The sequence below is a fragment of the Mytilus galloprovincialis genome, chromosome 11 (genome assembly GCF_965363235.1).
Source record: "Mytilus galloprovincialis chromosome 11, xbMytGall1.hap1.1, whole genome shotgun sequence".
In the NCBI taxonomy this organism is placed as follows: domain Eukaryota; kingdom Metazoa; phylum Mollusca; class Bivalvia; order Mytilida; family Mytilidae; genus Mytilus; species Mytilus galloprovincialis.
Window position 1 is genome coordinate 40,620,897 of NC_134848.1, and position 19,777 is coordinate 40,640,673.

A 19,777-nucleotide genomic window follows, 5' to 3' on the forward strand; every position below is an offset into this window, starting at 1 on the left:
ATTTCCTTTTGCAGAACCTCTATATAAAATTTACGTCAAACAATAATGATATTATTAGCAGCTTTATCAGCCGGGACAAAAACAAATTCCTTGGCTAGTTCTGTTAGTTTATTTTTGATACGCGAAATAGGGTTTTTATAGTTTTTGTTGAGGGTAAAATGTTCTTTAAAATGTTGTATTCGAATATCAACTATCTTCATTACTGAATTAAAAAAAAGAGTCCAAAGATTTTTTGTCAGCTTTTTCCCGTTTTACCCATTTCAAACAGTAGGCGCGGAGTGAGTCGTTGATGATATTACGACACTCATTCCAGTTAATAGTTGACGGGGGACGATATTTAGGTCCTTTACTGAGGAATGATTTTAACTCTCGGTCGCGAACAATGTTAAGGTCTCCTGTTATAACATGGGAAATTGGTCCATAGGTGTATTCTGAATTACTGCAATTACACGACATAGGTGTATTTTCAGTGATATTTACATCTTTACACAATTGGCTATAATTAAACACATATTTTCGGGTAGATTTCTTGTAAATATAACAAATGAGAGGGAGTTCAGTATTATCAAAATATCCAGGAATTTGGTCTTTAACAGAATGGTCGTTAAAAATACCGGCAATATTTACAAAATCAAAACCTTTATTGACATACTTTATTTTAATAAAATGTTTTTTATGATCTTCAGGGCGATCAATTTTTGGAAACAGTTTAGAATAACAATATGCCATTATAATTTGGACAATTTCATACTTAGGACTGTAATATGAAATTGTGTTGCAATCCTCTAAAATTTTATTTAATTTATTTATAGGTAAAGAACAAAGCTTGGTTAACAGATAATGTCTGCCGTTGTTTTTTGAAATGGAAATTAGGTCCGAAATATTTGTATGGTTGGTCCGAAATTTTCTTTGATTGCGATTTTTTCTGCGTCCATGAGAACGATTTTTACGAACAGTTTTAGAAACTATATCCAAAATGTTAACAGAATCGGTTCTTGATATATTGCCAATTCCCATGATATTATCATTAAGACCGAGAGGGTAGACTGTCTGTAATTTTTTAATCCAGTTTAATTCATTTATTTTTCGTGATCGTACAAACTTGGAATGAGATTCACCAGGCTGCTTATTTACTACTTCTAAAGGTTGAACTGTTAAATATTTAATAGGATGACTGTGCTTCTTAAGATGTTGATAAATGATACTTTTGAATTTATTGGGTCTTTTAAAACGATACAGGTGTTCTTGCGTGCGTTTAGATAAATATCGCCCAGTTTCACCTACGTACTGAATACCACATCCCGGTTTGTTTCATGTGAGTAAATAAATAATACTGTTTGTTTTTCAAGTAATATCAGTTTCAAAATTTAGAGAAAATGTGCGACCATTAAATGTGGACCTTACTGTATTGTTGGTGGAAAGACGGGGACACGTAAGTCATTTTTTGGCATGACACTTATCGATAGAAGGGTAACCACGATTTTTATTGTTAAAAACGTTAGCTATGGTAGTATTTTTAGATAAGCGATTCTGAAGATTGAGACGTGTAGATACCCTTTGAACGAGTTTAGTATTTAATATTTTTCCATTTCTAAGCTGTATGTCTCTGTTATTACCAAATACCCTAGCAGCAAATTAAAAACAACCAATTATCTAGCCATATTTTCTCTGCCTGGAGATCTGATTTTAAATTCTACAAGTCCAGTGCCATTGGGTCAAGATCATGCTTACTACACTTCTTGCCAAGCTGACTATGGTGACCCTAATGACTTTATTAAACATATTGAGACAGCTACCTACCAGAAAGCCACTGCTCAATAGTGTTACCAAAGTTGACATTATGTAGCTTAAGCAGAGATACTTTTTACCAACTATATATGATGGCTGATCACTTTATCTTAACTTTATATATGTAATAAATAAATATTTGAAACCCCCTTATCTTATATTTCTATCAAGTAAAAATGGCTATGCAGGTGCTTAAAGTATAGAACACTTACAAAAAAGGAGAATAAGCAGTTTTAACACCAAAAATAATCATGGCGTTCATCGTTAAAAATGTTGAATTTGATACACACTTTAGAGTAACTTATGTAGTGGGTTATTCAGTGTGCACCACATTTTTTTTAATGATATTATTCCTTCATAGACAGAAAAAAATATTACAATCATTCCTAAAATAAAGACTTTTAACAATTAAAAGTTTGATGAGGAGGAAAAAAGGATTGAATTGGTTATAAATATTGTAGATAAGCCAGCTATTGAGCTGACACATATTTACCATTTCCTACATATTATTTCATCTTTTGAAAACTTTTTAATTACAAATACTTTAATTGCAGATGAACAAGCAGAAGCAGTAGACATTAGGTCAGGAGGAACAAACGATAAAGAGCATCAGTAGTTGTTCTCTTCCTGTTACTCCTGATATTTATATGTTATAGACGTTACAAGAGGGTTCAGTCCAGCAAATATAGAAATGTCAAGAGAGTAATTGTCATGACACAGGCTAGTTTCAATATTCAAACATATTTTATTACTGATAAGTTCAAATACAAGTGCACAAAAAAGAATATGTTTGACTTATTCGGTTATAATTAGGAAATGAAGTTTTATGAGGAAGTTGTCTTTATATGGTGTAAAAGTTACAAAGTAAGTCTTAAGAAAGGAAGATAATTGAGATTCATTAAATGTTCATCAGTAATGTTTAGATTATGAAAATAGAGATATTCAATCTAGACAGAATCTAATTTAGTTTTAAGGAAGTTTTTGTCAATTTTAGATTTGAATATTTATAACAGCTTTGCATATGGACTTGCTTCATTTATTATTAGCGATAGTCTGTGTGCTCTTCAAACTTTTATGATGTTTATTTCTATTACAAAATCATGATAATTAAAAAAATGACATGGATCTGCACACAAATTTGAAACAGGTATACATTTTAATTTCATATCAGAATGTTTTGCATCAATTCCAGAATGAGAATTACCATCCATACAAATCTTATGATGGTACACAACCATTTGTTTTACCCACAATCAGAATTGAACCTGGTCCAAGAAGACGCTTGTCATCTGATTTGACCATGATGTCAGAGTATGATCTCCCTCTGGACAAACACTGGGAATTTAGACGGGAACAGTAAGTTAAAGCATAACATTGACCATTCCATGAAAGTTATCATACTGTAAAGACATATATATTGACTCATGACAACATTTAAACTTATATCTGTCGACCCACAAATAGCATTGCTCACTGTTTCTGACATCCAGATTGTTTCTTTGGTTAAAAGCTGTATAATGACCTGATATTTGATTGGTTGTATCAATTTTCAGATGAATTCAATAGATATTGTAACCACTGTAGTATGAAATATAACAAGAAGTTTTTCCAAAAACTCTTTTTTTCCAAGGTTTAACATTTTCTCATATATATACTGGAATCATTAGGGCTGAACAATAACACTTGTCTGATTGTCTTGTACTAGAGGATAAAAAGGTCAGACAAGTAAAAGCTATATCAATATTAATTTAATTTAACAGGTTTATATGCTCTTATAATATACTAGATTATGGAGTGTGTTTCCGAGCGAGAATATTTAGTCAGACGTCAGTCGCTACCCTGATATACCCTATCTTTTTTGGGTAATTAATACAGATAGCGTTTGACATCTTTAGCTGAACAGATTTATCATTTTTTCATAACTTAATTCATTGTATGCTGGTTCATATTCTGGACACCAGTCTTTGCTCCTTTCTAATATAATTCACAAACAAAAAACAAATAGGAAGCTTAGAAATGGAAAAATATTAAATACTTAACTCGTTCAAAGGGTAATTACACGTCTCAATCTTCAAAATCGCCTATCTAAAAATACTACCATCGCTAACATTTTTAAAAATAAAAATCGTGGTTACCCTTCTATCGATAAGTGTCATGCCAAAAAATGAGTAACATGTCCCTGTCTTTCCACCAACAATACGGTAAGGTCCACACTTAATGGTCGCTCATTTTCTTTAAAATTTGAAACTGATATAACTTGAAAAACAAACAGTCTTATTTATTTACTCACATGAAACAAACCAGGATGCGGTATTCAGTACGTAGGTTAAACTGGTCGATATTTATCTAAACGCACTCAAGAAAATAACCCAATAAATTCAAAAGTATCATTTATCAACACCTTAAGAAGCACAGTCATCCTATCAAATATTTAGCAGTTCAACCTTTGGAAGAAGTAAATAAGCAGCCTGGTGAATCTCATTCAAAGTTTGTACAATCACGGAAAATAATTGAATTAAATTAGATTAAAAAATATCAAGAACCGATACTGTTAACATTTTGGATATTGTTTCTAAAACTGTTCGAAAAAAAAACATTCTCATGGTCGTAGAAAAAATCACAATCAAAGAAAATTTCGGACCAATCACACCAATATTTCGGACCTAATTTCTATTTCAAAAAACAACGGCAGACATTATCTGTTAACAAAGCTCTGTTCATTACCGATTAATAAGTTAAATAAAATTTTAGAGGATTGCAACATATAGCAGTCCTAAGTACGAAATTGTTCAAATTATAATGCCATATTGTTATTCTAAACTGTTTCCTAAAATTGATCGTCCTGAAGATCATAAAAAACATTTTATTAAAATAAAGTATGTCAATAAAGGTTTTGATTTTGTAAATATTGCTGGTATTTTTAACAACCATTCTGTTAAAGAACAAATTCCTGGATATTTTGATAATACTGAGCTCCCTCTTATTTGTTATATTTACAAGAAATCTACCTGGAAATTTGTGTTAAATTATAGCCAATTGTGTAAAGATTTTAATATCAGTGAAAATACACCTACTTCATGTAATTGCAGTAATTCCAAATACATTTATGGACCAATTTCCCATGTTATAACAGGAGATCTTAACATATTTCAAGACGGAGAGTTAAAATCATTCCTCAGTAAAGGACCTAATTATCTTCCCCAGTCAATTATAAATTGGAATGAGTGTCGTAATATCATCCATGACTCACTCTGTACTTACTGTATGAAATGGATAAAACTGGAAAAAGCTGACAAAAAATTTGACTTTAAAATAAAAACAAGATACAAATCCAATGAATTTACATTGACATGCCTATCAGACGGTGCCTCATATGCAAGTCTGATTTGACTTGGCATTGTTAAAAAGTAGATCCTAAGTTCTGTGACATGACTAGTTTCAGTTTTTCTTGACTCATAATTTTTGAAAAATATTTCAAAAGATATAAAACTAACTTCTGTTCTATTGTTTTAAATTTCTTTTGTTCCTTGAATCAACTTATAATGCAAAGTCCTCCTGGACAAGTTGAAAAAAATGTTATTGTAGAGGCCTGATCATGCAATACAATGTGAGAAACTTGATTTTCTGGTAATTTTTTAAAAGAGCAAATATAACATTCTCACATTACCTAGATAAAAAAAAAACATGTGTCTCGGTACAAAATTGTTCAAAAACACTGAAAATTGTAAATCATTAGTAATAAATGGTTTAACCCATTAAAACATTTAATCCATCACTGCAAATGTTTGCACCTGTCCTAAGTCAGGAATCTGATGTACAGTAGTTGTAGTTTGTTTATATAATTTATATGTGTTTCTCGTTTCTTGTTTTTAGCTCACCTGGCCCGAAGGTCCAAGTGAGCTTTTCTCATCACTTGGCGTCCGTCATCCATCGTCGTTAACTTTTATAAAAATCTTCTCCTCTGAAACTACTGGGCCAAATTTAACCAAATATGGCCAAAACATTATTAGGGTATCTAGTTTAAAAATTGTGTCCAGTGACCCGGCCAACCAACCAAGATGGCCGCCAGGGCTAAATATAGAACATAGGGGTAAAATGCAGCTTTTGGCTTATAACTCAAAAACCAAAGCATTTAGAACAAATCTGACATAGAGTGAAATTGTTTATCAGGTCAAGATCTATCTGCCCTAAAAATTTTAGATGAATCGGACAACCTTTTGTTGGGTTGCTACCCCTGAATTTTGCTGTTTTTGGTTATTATCTTGAATATTATCATGATTATAATAGATAGAGATAAACTAAACAGCAATAATGTTCAGCAAAGTAAGTTTTACAAATAAGTCAACATAACCGAAATGGTCAGTTGACCCCTTTAGGAGTTATTGCCCTTTATAGTCAATATTTAACCATTTTTCATAAATCTTAGTTATCACCAAAACACAATTTTGTCATGTCCTTGAATATTCACATAGACAAAAGTGAGCGACACAGGCTCTTTAGAGCCTCTGGTTTTATATAGATTAGAACGTTGGTTTTCCCGTTTGAATGGTTTTACTCTAGTAATTTTGGGGCCCTTTATAGCTTGTTGTTCAGTGTGAGCCAAGGCTCTGTGTTAAGGCCGTACATTGACATATAATGGTTTACTTTTATAAATTGTCATTTGGATGGAGAGTTGTCTCATTGGCACTCATACCATATCTTCTTATATCTAAGAAAATGTGTACAACTATTAGAATTTTATTTAGTTATATATATATGGTTACATCAATCAGTATCTCAATATCTAAATGAATATGAGATGAAATAATTTATTTATTGTTATAGGTTATCACTTGGTGAACCTCTTGGGGAAGGAGCATTTGGTAAAGTTTTTAAAGCAGAAACTGTTGGTTTAAATAAAGCTCCAACAACTGCCATAGCAGTCAAGATGTTGAAGGGTAAAATTTACTTACCGTATATATTTTAGATCAAAAATCAAATAGTATTAATGAAAACTGGATTTATGCTTAGGTTTTCTTTTTTTATTAGACAAGCATAAAATTTTGGGAAATAAGAATTGCATTTTTTCCATCTTTTTTATCTTTATTGAAAAATTTGCATTGTTATGGCCCTGCAACGAATATGGCCCGCAACAAAGATGTCGGTGCCATATAGTTTTACCCATGTCCGTAATTCTGTCATTCCGTAATTCTGTCATTCCGTCATTCCATCATTCTGTCATTCCCTAATTCCACAACTAGGAATTGTTAAGTTTCAGTTTTGTTCCGCTTGGCTCATTTTTGCTATAATTATGGGCTTTGAACTTTGATAATTTTTTGAAAATCACAGTTAAAAGGATGAATTGTTTGAGTATAAAGGACAAGACTATAAATATCCAATTAATGTTCTGATTCAAACAATAAAATAATTACAAATCAATTAATGTCATTAGTGCTGTAATGAATTGTTAAAATCTCAATACTTTTATTTTTTGTTTGATGATTCTAGCTGTTAATCTGGATTATCCCACCTCAATCAACAGGCCTTGAAGTAATAAATATTTGAGTCAGTTTTTTGTACTTAAACAAATAAAAACCAATCAAAATGCTGGATTTTATGTTTTGAGCAAGATTTTTGTGCTCCGAGCACTGAGCAAAGTTTTATGACTTCAACCCCAGGTCTAATGAATGTCAAAACAAATCAGTGACAGGTTGACCTTGTTCCTAATTAAATTTGTTCAGGTTACAATTATGTGATAATCATGTTTTCAATCATAATTTCTTGAAAGGTTTTAAACAGTTGTTTAAAAGTTGAAAAGTTACAAAGTAAAAACGTATTTATAAAAATAAACTTCTCATAGAATAAATCATCACTTTACAATATTATGTCACATGACTGACCAACATGACTTGTGATCACCTGATATATTATATGGTTTATCTTTTCAAAATGAGTGTTGTTTATTCAATTTTCATACACTTTTCTTCAACTCTTTATGATGAACACATACAAAACAATAAGTTATGACAACAAGGAACACAACTCTAGGCTGATTTAACCAATAACAAAAGCTTTATTGTGTCTTCAATATTAAGACAATTGGCAAATTTCCGGATTGCAAAACATATTGACAAATTTACACGAAAAACGTAACAACAAAGATATAAAATGTATTTTATTTGAATAAAACATGACAAATCAAGAATATTAATATTATAACACATAAAAAACAATCAGGGTTTGAGCAAAAAAAATCCTTACTTTTCACTTCAATTGGAAATTTTTTGGTCCAATTTTGGACCTGAAAAAATAAGAAAATATTTGTAGTCATGTATAACACACAGGGTATAAATGTAAATGTGTTCGTTATACATACCAAAAGACAGTACTCCTTATTACATAAACATGGATAGTTTGTAGGATCGATTAAAACCCATTTTAATGTCCCATTTATTATGCCCCATTTTGGTGCATTATGTTTTCTGTTCTGTGCGTCCATTCATTCGTTCTTTTGTCTGTCCATTTGTTCATCTGTCCATCCATTGGTTCGTTCTTCCGTCCGTTTGTCCTTCCGTCTGTCTGTCCCGCTTCAGGTTAAAGGATTGGTTAAAGTTTTTGGTAGAGGTAGTTTTTGATGAAGTTGAAGTCCAATCAACTTGAAACTTAGGGCTCATGTTTTCTATTTTATAATCTTTGTAATTTTTATGCCAAACTAGAAATTTTCCCCCATTTTCAAGGTCCACTGAACATAGAAAATGATAGTGTGGATGGGCTATTCATGTACTGGGGACACATTCTTGTTAGCTATAACCATTTGAGCTTATGTTATAACTAATGACTTGGCGTCCATCATCATCTGTTGTTAACTATTTCAAAAAACCTTCTCTGAAACTACTGGGCCAAAGATTTCAAACTTTAACAAAACAAAATTTCCTTAATTATCTGGTATCTTGCTTATAAATTGTATCCGAAGTTTTGATCCATCGACAAACATGGCTGCCATTGTTGGGTTCCTGCCACTAAATTGGTTATCTTAAGGATTTTTTTTAGTTTTTGTATGAAATTAATTAAAGATAAAGATAAACTGTAAACAGCAAAAAATGTTCAGCAAAGTAACATCTTCAAAAATGTTTTTTATGACAAAAATTGTCAATTGACCCGTTACGGAGTTATTGACCTTTAAGGAAAATTACACAAGTTGTTTTATTTTTTTTTTAACTTTATAAATCTTCGCAAATGAATTTAGTATAAATTTGTATTTTATTTCCTTGTACTTCAAGAAACAAAGACACTATGGTTAAAATGGAACAAATGGGTAAAATGCATTTATTTGCTTTTAATGAAAATATGACAGATACAATGAACATTGTATTGGCATTTGTAAGCCTCTTATTATTAAATATAAATTGAAAAGCAAAAACAGTCATTGATGAAAGATTTAAGCAAAAAAACAAACTTGTGAGCAATTCAAGCTCTGCTTGTTCTATTGGGGATCCAAGGCAGTGGCTTGGCCAGGGTTGAAATGATGTGGATGTTTTGCCGAGTCGAGCGAGCCGAAAAATGTTTTGGACCTTTTTGTGCAGAAAATATTTTTTATTTAAGCACATGTACTCCCCCAGAATCCGACACTAGTTAGATTTTTGTTTAAATTCAAAATACCCACCAATTCATATATTTATATTTTTAACCAAATTTTATTGTTTTCTTGAAACTACCATCATTCAATTCATAAATATTTGATGTAAAGTTCCCCCCCCCCAATCTTCTATTTGACATATCAAAAACCGTTTAAACGGACTCCATTACAGCGGCACTTCTGTATAATTTAGGAACTTCTGAGTATAGGAACTGAAGTGACTTCTCTTTCCAGGAATTTGAGTCTACAACCTTGGATTTTTTATTACTGAGCTAAACGCATGCAGGAGACATAAAAATACCGGGCGTCCGATCGTCCGGTATTGTTAGCACTCTCATGTGTACAATTCATGTCAGATTAAGTGAAACTCATATCATAAGCAATGTCTTTGACAATTTTGAAAATAATTCGTAATCAAATATTTTTAACTAGTAATGTCCCTTTGAAATATAAATTGTAATGGAAATCCCATTTCATTTGCTGTGAAGCTTTTATTTCTTTTTAGATATTAAAAATAAAAAAGAAAAAGAAATAAAAGTTTTTTTTAGTTATTCCCTTGTTCCTTGGCCTTTGATAGATAAAATATGACATGTAATGTGCATGGCGGGGAATATTGGATCTTTGTTCTTTACTGAATAAAAATAAAATTAGTATTTGAACCTAAATAGAAACGGGAATTCATAAGCCTAGGACTTATCACGATCTATTACAAATTGATTTGTTTTATCACGTCGTTTACAATGTCGCAAGAAACGATATCAGGATATGGTGTTTTAGTTGTTAGTTACTATAGTCAAATGAGAAGCCATCCCTCCACTAGGTTCAATTTCAGATGAAACATGTCCACGGGTCTGCGTATCAGTCCTCTCCGCTTGCCTTAGCTGATGACATAGACTATTTATACGAAGAAAAGTTAACTTGAAACACTATTCTGCGATTCATGTATCAAACTAAATTATCCTAAATGAAAGACCAGGCATACTGCTTCGAAAATGACTGGATGTTATCCTCATATCCTCAGCCTTGTTACATTTTGATACTTCCGAGTTAAACTGCTGTTTTTTTTATTTTTGTTTTGTCAAAATGATGTGGATGCTTGAGCATCTGAGCATACATGCAAGCTATGCCACTGCAAGGGGAGGGTTCCTGATCAATGTTTTTGAATGGGGACATATAGTCCTGGGTTGGGACAAATTACTTTTGATTCATTAACATTAGTTTGATACCAATTTTCGTGGGTCCAGGTGAACATTGAATTCAAATGTTCATTGAATAACATATTTTGAATAGGCTTTGAATACAGAGATTGGAAAAATTACAAAATCAAATATCCACGATTATGCAAGTTTTAAGCAATCCATGAAAATGAATGAATCCACAGTATTCTTTGAATGTGACCAATGGTTTTATCCATTAATAATTGTCAATATTATTTAAATATTTTAGAGGATGCAACCGATAGAGAATTGACAGATTTAATGCAAGAAATGGAAGTGATGAAATTAATAGGATGCCATGAAAACATTATTAATTTCCTGGGATGTTGTACACAAAATGGTAAGTGGTGTACTTTAAGGGTTAAAAACGATCTTGGTCCAATGGGCAGCACTTGTTGTCTGTCGTCCATATTAAATGTCCGTTAACTTTTAAAAAATCTTCTCCTCGAAATTACACAGGACCCATGCTCTGAGAAAACCATCAACTGCCCCCTGTCTGATTTGCTCCAAATGGTTTAGTTTCAGAGATATATACAAAAATCTGCATTTTACCCCTATGTTCCATTTTTATCCATGTGGGCCATGAGGGTTGGAAGGTGGGGTCATCTGATACATTTTTTAAAGAAAAAACATATTAATTATTATGGTCAAGTATGGTTAAATGTGTCTCAGTAGTTTCATAGAAAGAAGATTACCCACACATGTCAGATTTGCTCTAGGTGTAATACCACCATTGATTTTTCCCTATTAAAATTGAAAAAGGAAATGGGGAATGTGTCAAAGCGACAACAACTCGACCATAGTCTTTGTTAAATTTGCACTTTTAGAAAAAATGTGCAGAATTTATCTTTGTTACAAATAAAGATATACTTGGCATGAGTAAAGTTTTATCCTGTCCAGTACTATAGAAAAAATTTAACATAACATTTGATTGCATACAAGAAAATAACCATCACTGGAACTTAACCAATCAAAGGAGTAGGAGCAATAAGGCCCTTATTCGGCCCAAAAATTACTGTAAATTAAAAAGTTATCATACATATAGTAGATAAGATGCACACAGATATACAGATTATGTGACGTCATTTAAATATATTGGTAGATAAGGTGTACATCGTAGTTACAAAGCGAGTTAAAGTGGCTGTGAATCGAAATATATATATATATTATTGTGGAAATTCCAATACGTCACAAAGCAATATGGCGATTGTTTACCACAATGTTGACAATGAGTTGACAATGAGATGATGTGTTGAAACACGAAAAGGAAAATATCTCTCGAATGTGAATAAAATGCATGCAAACGTAAGTGAATCTATATATCAGATATTTTATTTAGTATAAAAGAATGCAGTATTATTCGATTTTGTTTTATAAAGAATATCAATTGTGGTAAATATAAATAATGTGTGTTGCATGAATTTAATATTTGAAATTTCAATATTTTCACAACCATAAAAGAAATTGTGTTTAATTAAATATTATGGAATCTAACATCTGAACAAGAATTTGTGTATTAATATTCATGTCACGTGATAAGATAGGCACGATAGTAGATAAGGTGCACACAGATATACAGATTATGTGACGTCATTTAAATATATTGGCAGATAAGGTGTACATCGTAGTTACAAAGCGAGTTAAAGTGGCTGTGAATCGAAATATATATATATATTATTGTGGAAATTCCAATACGTCACAAAGCAATATGGCGATTGTTTACATCAATATTGACAATGAGTTGACAATGAGATGATGTGTTGAAACACGAAAAGGAAAATATCTCTCGAATGTGAATAAACTGCATGCAAACGTAAGTGAATCTATATATCAGATATTTTATTTAGTATAAAAGAATGCAGTATTATTCGATTTTGTTTTGTAAAGAATATCAATTGTGGTAAATATAAATAATGTGTGTTGCATGAGTTTAATATTTGAAACTTCAATATTTTCACAACCATAAAAGAAATTGTGTTTATTTAAATACTATGGAATTATACATTTGAACAAGAATTTGTGTATTAATATTCATGTCACGTGATCAGATAGGTACATGGTAGATTAGGTCCACACAGATATACAGATTATGTGACGTTATTTATACATATTAGTAGATAAGGTGTACATCGTAGTTACAAAGCGAGTTAAAGTGGCTGTTATTCGAAAATATATATATTGTTGTGGAAATTCCAATACGTCACAAAGCAATATGGCGATTGTTTACATAATAATAATAAAATTCTTTATTTAACGAAGGTAACACATTTAACAATTACATGTTAATCTTCAAAAACTATCAATACAAATAAAAAACGTACAAAAATACATACAATATAAAATACATAATACAGTTAAATAAGCACATATGCATTCAGTAGAAGAAGAAAAAGAAATACATTAGTTTCATGCATCTTTATTCTGTTCAGTTAGAAAATAGTTTGAACAGTTGGTCATAAATGTATCTAAGTTATATATCTATTTCTTTAATATTATTTGGTAAATTATTCCAGGTAATAAGACCAGAATATTTAAATGTTCTTTTCAAAAAATCAGAATTAGGTCTTGGTAAATGAAGAAGTGGCATGTTCACGTCCTTAATATATGCATATTTATTTGCCACTTGACTTTAAGAAGCCATCCTTTAACATATTTGGTCGGGTTCTTGTCTCTTTGACATATTCCCCATTTCCATTTTCAATTTTATCATCAACTAAAAAGTAAAACAAGACAAAGAAAATTTGCCTGTCTGTAATTGTAGGAACTTAATTTCACACAGTGGCAATTTTCACAAATAAATTTATATTCTCGCTCTATCATTTACCGAAATTGACGAAATACCTATTTGCTGTGACGATGTTTGATATTATACAAACTAAAGGCATGTAGAACAAAATCAGAAAACTTTTCCAAAGCCCAAAGTTTTTTTATTGTTTTTATTTTTCTTCTTCAAAAGTTTGACAATGGAATTTGATACACAAATCCGAACATTTGAGTTTAATAAAGCATATTACACATAGAGTTTGTTCTAGAACGGGAGCCTGTCGTGAATTTAAAAGTGATGCAAAAGACGTCACACTTCTTCTGATGTCAATCGAAGTAAAACCGTTAAATATTTTAAACTAAACACTGGTGTTGTCACCATAACTAATTATGGTTTATTTCATACAACACAAACAATTTAAAATGGGCCGTGGCATTTTTGAGAAATAACTTTAAGGCCAAAATATTGGCCATGTGGCACAGATTTTCTGAATACCATTAAAGTCAATGAGGCTATCAGTTTTTACAAATACTAATAAATTGCAATTAACACCAATTAAAAGACTGATCAAATATAAAAAAAACCCACAAATACAGTAAAAACATTCGACACTTGAGAGTGATAAATGAACGAAGCAGACATACTGTGGTGTCATCACACAAGCAATCATATACAGGTACCATGCAGAATAGCGTGACGTTATCAATTGTTGTCAGGGTTGCCATGGTGCTGTTTGATAAAGTTCGAAACCAGGCCGATTCTTAGCAGTCAAAGGTAAAACGTTTTTCAATGCCATGGCAGTCAAAGGGTCAATACTCTATGATAAAACCACAAAAACGTAAAACGCTTCAAATTCTACAAACTGGCATGTAGACTCCTGCTGTCCTTTTGTAGCTAAGTACAAAAAATGTACAAGGAGAAGACATCATATCTAAGTTTTATTTATCCGGTTGGGAACAAACCCTCTATATGGTGTTTATACCTGTATAGAGGGATAAAATTATTGCTGGTGCTGGAAAAATATAAAATATGTTATTTTTGTGAAGTCATGAAAGGCTATTTTATTTCTTGCCTTGATCCCTTTCTGCGACAGGAAAGTGTCACAGCAAGAATAAGCTTTTGGGTCGATCTGGCCCCACGTAGATCCGGTCCAAGTCGATCCGGCCCAACGTCGATCCATCCCATATGTAAAATCGATCCGGCCCCAATAAAAAATATATTTATCATGTATATGTTCCAGACCATACGAGTATTTGGACCGTACGCGTATGGTCCGGACCGTATACGTATACTCGTACGGTCCGACCATACGCGTATGGTCGGACCGTATGAGTATACGCGTACGGTCCAGCTGAGCAGACATGTTTTGGGATCATATGGGTTAGATTTAAACAAATATTTATCAAAATCTTTATTTTTAGTTATACAAACTGTTATTATTACAAATAGATGAATAAAGTGAATAAGCGAACAATTGACATTAAATATTTGTTTAATTATATATCTGAATCCTATTGTGTTACTTTGGACCAAGGTGACACTTGCTACCAATGTACCACAAGGAACGTCATATTTTCTCTTACATTAACATGATTTGTTCATGCATGTTCCTTTGTTTTTTTTTTTGTAAAGTTCCTAAATATTTTATAACAATTGTTTCCCCACATTATGTTAACTTCCGATAACTTCAATTTCAATGAGCATAATGGGCTGCATGCAGTTAACGAATTACTGACATGCTAAATACAGGAGATTAACAGATTAAATAAGCGTGATTATTTTAAATAGTTAAAATATTAAGTTTTTATTTCCATTACTATTGAACTTTTATATTGATTTGAGACATACGTTCTGTTGATCTGTTATATACATTTGTATCTAATAAATTTGACTAACTTCTTAATGTTAATCAGACCATACGCGTACGGTCCGACCGTATGCGTATTTTGAAAAAGTACGCGTACGGTCCAGACCGTACGCGTACGGTCCAAATACTCATACGGTCTAGAACATATATAAGAAATAAAAATAAAGATATATATTAATTGTAATTCATAAATTTTTATGATTTTTGTCGAGCCTGCAACTTTTGTTGCAGAAAGCTCGACATAGGGATAGTGATCTGGCGGCGGCGGCTACGGCGGCGGCGTTAGCTAACTTCTTAAAAGGTTTATATTTTAGAAGGTGAAAGACCTGGAGCCTTCATACTTTGTATATAGATGCCTCATGTTACGAAGTTTCCGTCATTCACATGTCCAATGTCCTTGACCTCATTTTCATGGTTCAGTGACCACTTGAAAAAAAAGTTCAGAATTTTTGTAATGTTGAATTCTCTCTTATTATAAGTAATAGGATAACTATATTTGGTATGTGCGTACCTTGCAAGGTCCTCATGCCCGTCAGACAGTTTTCACTTGACCTCGACCTCATTTCATGGATCAATGAACAAGGTTAAGTTTTGGTGGTCAAGTCCATATCTCAGATTCTATAAGCAATAGGGCTAGTATATTTGTTGCATGGAAGGACTGGAAGGTGTACATGTCCAACTGGCAGGTGTCATCTGACCTTGACCTCATTTTCATGGTTCAGTGGTTATAGTTAAGTTTTTGTGTTTTGGTCTGTTTTTCTCATACTTTATGCAATAGGTCTACTATATTTGTTGTATGGAATGATTGTAAGGTGTACATGCCTAGCGGGCAGATGTCATCTGACCTTGACCTCATTTTCATGGTTCAGTGGTCAAAGTTAAGTTTGTAAGTTTTGGTCTTTTTATCTAGTATTATATGCCAAAGGTCAGCTATATTTGGTGTATGGAAATATATTATGATCTATATGTCAGTCCCGCAGGTTTATTTGACCATGAACTCAATTGCACGGTTCATTGCACAATGTAGTTTTTGTGTTTTGGTCTATTTTTCTTAAACTATAAGTAATAGGTCAACTATATTTGTTGTATGGAAGCTTTGTTACCTGTACATGTCTGCCTGTCATGGTTCATCTGACCTTGACCTCATTTTCATGGTTCATTGGTCTTTGTTTAGCTATCTTGGTTAATGTTAAGTTTATGTGACAGCTGTAATAAAGCTTTATACTTAGGACTATCAACATAATATCAATGATTAGTAAAGAAGGCGAGACATTTCAGTGTGTGTGTGCACTCTTGTTATTATAATGTCAATAAATGTAAAAGGTGTACGGTAAAAAAATAAAAAAGACCTTTGAAAAATATCTATTTTAGATGAGTATAAAACAACTAGGTTGATTATGTTTTTATTGCAAGTTTTCTAGATTATTGGGTATATTCATATTATAACGTATATAAAAGAACTCAAACATCAACATTAATCAGCAGTAAGGCCCTGGGTTCGTTCTCCTTACTTTTATCAAGGACGCATAATACTAAAATATTAATATTATGGGTATTTAAGTTAAATAAACCTTTTCAGATATTTAAATGGTATAAATTCTCGAAATTCACGAAAACACATGAAAATAATTAAAAGTTAATGGCTTGTTTTGGAGCATTAATAGGTCATAATAATAATTCTCACTGATTGTTGTTATAATTGCCTTTGATACATTAATAATTGGAATAATCCGAATGAAACAACTGGATTATTCGGGTTAATCTTAATCAAATTGGTTACGCTTCTGCGCATGTGCACCATTAGGAAATTTAATTGTGCATCCGAAAGTTTCAAAATAATGATATCATTTATTCATACAATCCATCTCGTGTTAAATTCAAGTATGTACGAGGAGAGTATGACTTCAAATCAATTATGCTTGAACAAAAATATATGGATTTAGTCATGTTAGTTGTTCTGTCTGTGTTCAGATCTTTAACGCAATCAAATCATATTCCAGTTTTGGACATGTGTTTTTTAAAACGAAGGTTAAAATATTTTATGTCAAAGAGAAGATGTGGTATGATTGCCAATGAGACTACTCTCCACAAGAGATCAAATGACACAGAAGTTAACAACTATAGGGCACAGTATGGCCATCAACAATTAGCAAAGCCCATACCGTATAGTCAGCTATAAAAGGCCCCGAAAGGACATTGTAAAACAATTCAAACGAGAGATCTAACAGTCCAATCTATCAAAAACAAATATGTAACACATAAACAAAGGGACAGGAACATACATACAGAATGTTGCGGGGTGAGACATAAGAGGTGTGTTCATATTTTTTTTTTATTTAAGCGTTCATCCTGAGATTGCGGTACCTTTTTGGTCACTATTTATGTGTTGCGTCTAAATATGAATTGTAACACTTTATAGTGACTGAACAGGTTGATTTAACTTCCTCAAGAAACAGAAAAAGAAGACGAATTCAATGGAACAGCTCTAGACTATTTAACATGCAAGCTGATTATAGATAGATTTATAAGGATAGTAACGTAAGTTATCAATAGATTGAATAATAATGGGGATAACCAACATTTTTATGCCGCAGCCTTAGCTATGGATGTTATAGTTTGACTCGACCAAATGTTTGAAACTTATACACAATGCTTATTACGCAAAACACGGATCAAGTTTGAATTTTAGTGGCATAACTTTAACCTTTCTAGAGAAAATGTATAGTACTATCAAACACTTATCAAAGCTGGTATATAGACCAGTTACATCCCTGAATAAGTAAACATTAAATAACTAAAGAGCATTACAAATAGTATCAACAGGTCAAATAAACAAGAAAGTACGATTTGAGAGTACTCTTAGTTACTGAAAAGCCAAAAACAATTAATTAAAAAAAAATCATGCATCAGAGACTAAAATCAACTAAAACAGATCCCAGAGATTTAGTATTTCAACGTCATGAACAGTCAAAGAAGACATGACTTGTGCAATGCCAAAAATAAATGTATGCTTGTTAACATATTGAAAAATTGCTGAATTTTTCGTCGTTTTCTTTCTCAAACTTAAGTTTCCCTCAACCTAACGTTATAAAACTTATACACAATTCTTATTGCAACAAAATACAGATGAAATTCAAATTTTGATGGTGTTACTATTACTTTTCTAGAGTTATGCCCCTTTACAAATGAAAAAATTACTGAATTTGTTAGTTGGTCTATCTTTTGAAACATGCTTGGTATAATTGGTTTTTATTGTGTAGAAAGATAGTACTATTATGTTAGATGGTCTATCTTTTGAAACATGCTTGGTATAATTGGTTTTTATTGTGTAAAAAGATAGTACTATGATGTTAGATGGTCTATCTAATGAAACATGCTTGGTATAATTGGTTTTTATTGTGTAGAAAGATAGTACTATGATGTTAGATGGTCTATCTAATCAAACATGCTTGGTATAATTTGTTTTTATTGTGTAGAAAGATAGTACCATGATGTTAGATGGTATATCTTTTGAAACATGCTTGGTATAATTGGTTTTTATTGTGTAGAAAGATAGTACTATGATGTTAGATGGTCTATCTAATTAAACATGCTTTGTATTATTTGTTTTTATTGTGTAAAAAGATAGTACTATGATGTTAGATGGTCTATCTAATGAAACATACTTGGTATAATTGGTTTTTATTGTGTAGAAAGAAAATACTATGATGTTAGATGGTCTATTTTTTTCAAAATGCTTGGTATAATTGGTTTTTATTGTGTAGAAAGATAGTACTATGATGTTAGATGGTCTATTTAATGAAACATGCTTGGTTTAATTGGTTTTTATTGTGTAAAAAGATAGTACTATGATGTTAGATGGTCTATCTAATGAAACATGCTTGGTATAATTGGTTTTTATTGTGTAGAAAGATAGTACTATGATGTTAGATGGTCTATCTAATGAAACATGATTGGTATAATTGGTTTTTATTGTGTAGAAAGATAGTACTATGATGTTAGATGGTCTCACTAATGAAACATGCTTGGTATAATTGGTTTTTATTGTGTAGAAAGATAGTAATATGATGTTAGATGGTCTATCTAATGAAACATGCTTGGTATAATTGGTTTTTATTTTGTAGAAAGATAGTACTATGATGTTAGATGGTCTATCTAATGAAACATGCTTGGTATAATTGGTTTTTATTGGGACATAAGATACTACTATGATGTTAGATGGTCTATCTAATGAAACATGCTTGGTATAATTGATTTTTATTTTGTAAAAAGATAGTACTATGATGTTAGATGGTCTATCTAATGAAACATGCTTGGTATAATTGGTTTTTATTGTGTAGAAAGATAGTACTATGATGTTAGATGGTCTATCTAATGAAATATGCTTGGTATAATTGGTTTTTATTGTGTAGAAAGATAGTACTATGATGTTAGATGGTCTATCTTATGAAACATGCTTGGTATAATTGGTTTTTATTGTGTAGAAAGATAGTACTATGATGTTACATGGTCTATCTAATCAAACA

General features: G+C 31.6%; 1 protein-coding gene across 2 annotated transcripts in view; it reads left to right on the forward strand.

Annotated features, from left to right (window-relative positions):
* The window catches only part of LOC143052179 (fibroblast growth factor receptor 2-like), a 30,713-nt gene extending 18,957 nt beyond the window's left edge, over nt 1–11,756 (forward strand). For both annotated transcript variants that reach the window (XM_076225140.1, XM_076225142.1), the window contains 4 exons: nt 2,343–2,508; nt 2,981–3,144; nt 6,613–6,725; nt 10,850–11,756. In XM_076225140.1, coding sequence (XP_076081255.1) covers nt 2,500–2,508; nt 2,981–3,144; nt 6,613–6,725; nt 10,850–11,046 — 483 coding nt within the window. In that variant the 5' untranslated portion in view covers nt 2,343–2,499 and the 3' untranslated portion in view covers nt 11,047–11,756. The remainder of the gene's footprint in view (nt 1–2,342; nt 2,509–2,980; nt 3,145–6,612; nt 6,726–10,849) is intronic.
* The last annotated feature ends 8,021 nt before the right edge of the window (nt 11,757–19,777 follow it).